Below are 1,678 nucleotides of genomic sequence, written 5' to 3' on the forward strand. Positions count from 1 at the left end.
AGACCGTTGTCATTAGGCATGGCTGCATATTAGACGACCTGGCCTCGTTGACCACCCAGACTCGCTGGCCATAGTTTGCTGACCCCTGGTCTGGTCTAATAGTGAAATGGTATAGGTTTAAGGCCCCTATCAACACTATACGGTTATTTAAGAGGCAGACCTCCGAGTTAAACCTTCATCCCCGAAAGGACGGAGCCAAAATACGAAATTCGCGTAAAGTGCCTTTTCCAAGGACACAACGTCGGACCGAGCTCAAGCTCGAACCACCGAACCCGCAATCTCACGATATGAGTCTGGTGATAGCCTTGCCACTAGGACACCAACGCCACACCCCTTGTCTGGATCGTGATTTTAGGACATCATGACTTGTATGGACCTACACACAATCAACTGTTATCGTAGAACACGACCTGCCACTGTTTTTTAAAACCAGTTTTATTACTCACTCTGCTCATGAGATTCTACGAATAATTTATAATAATAATATATTACAATCCCCCTCCCTCTCTCTTTCAGGGGCTGAAAATCTTGGGCCAACCACACCTGACCTGTTTTGCCGTGGGGTCAGCCCACCCCGACCTTGACATTATGGCAGTCGCTGACCTGATGGAGAAGAAAGGTTTGTTTATTTCTTTGATCGTCGTTTTTTGTTTGTTTGTTTCATGTATGGGTTGGAGTGTGGGGGTATGGGGTATGAAGTCTGATTGAGTGATTGGTTGGTTGTTTTTTTGGCTGTTTAGTTTATTGATTGGTTGGTTGTTTAGTTGGCTGGTTGGTTAATTGGTTGGTTGTTTTGTTGGCTGGTTGGTTGATTGGTTAAATGATTTTCTTTGTAGTGATGCTTAAGCAATCTCGATTTGTTCTAAAACATCTTTTTTACTGCAAGTTTCTTCAATCATGGAAAATCATTCAAGCTATGTCTTAGTTTCTTCTTCTCTTTCTTTGCCTGTTTTCCCCTTTTCGGCGAATTTTTGTCATTTTTTAGGCTGAACAATAGAGAGAAACCAATACTCAGATTCTTCCATTGTTCCACCTTACCTTATCCCCCAAGATGGAGTTAGACTTTTGGCTTCGTATTTACTCTATCAATAAACATTATTATTCTTTTTTCCTTTATTTCTTTTCTGTCCTTTTTAACAACCATTTTGTTACAAGTACATGTATTCACATGACCTTAGAGTAGAGTATGCATCAGAATAACACTGAGTTGCCATCAAAATACTGAGTATGCACATATCTAGCTAAACGTTTTTATTGTTTATATTACTGTTCGTTTATATTGTTCATGTGACTGTAAGCCTGCGTGTGTGTGCATGCATGCGTGCGCGCGCGCGCGCGCGTGTGTGTGTGTGTGTGTGTGTTTGTGTTTGTGTGTGTGTGTGTGTGTGTGTGTATGTGTGCATGTGGTGAAGCACCAAACCAATGTACCAGGATCTGGACAATAAAGATGTATCTTATCTTATCTTATCTTATTTCTTTTGTTGTAACGCCGAAGGCTGGACAATAGAGAGGAACCAGCAGCCGGACTCCTTGCACTGTTCCATCCTACCTCACCACCAGGCCTCGGCCGACGTGTTCCTCGAGGATATCGCGGACTGCGCGGCTCAGGCTATGGTTAGTACATTGTAGTTTGTTTTGTTTCATTTAGTGAGAGGGCGGGGTGTTTTGCTTTTTTTTT

General features: G+C 42.6%; 1 protein-coding gene across 1 annotated transcript in view; it reads left to right on the forward strand.

The window, feature by feature from the left end:
* Positions 1-1,678, forward strand: part of LOC101861075 (sphingosine-1-phosphate lyase) — a 29,755-nt gene that overhangs the window by 20,591 nt on the left and 7,486 nt on the right. The window contains 2 exon segments of the mRNA XM_035972571.1: positions 517-619; positions 1,496-1,614. Of these exon segments, the coding sequence (XP_035828464.1) occupies positions 517-619; positions 1,496-1,614 (222 nt within the window).

This window comes from Aplysia californica, unplaced genomic scaffold (genome assembly GCF_000002075.1).
Source record: "Aplysia californica isolate F4 #8 unplaced genomic scaffold, AplCal3.0 scaffold00744, whole genome shotgun sequence".
In the NCBI taxonomy this organism is placed as follows: Eukaryota; Metazoa; Mollusca; class Gastropoda; order Aplysiida; family Aplysiidae; genus Aplysia; species Aplysia californica.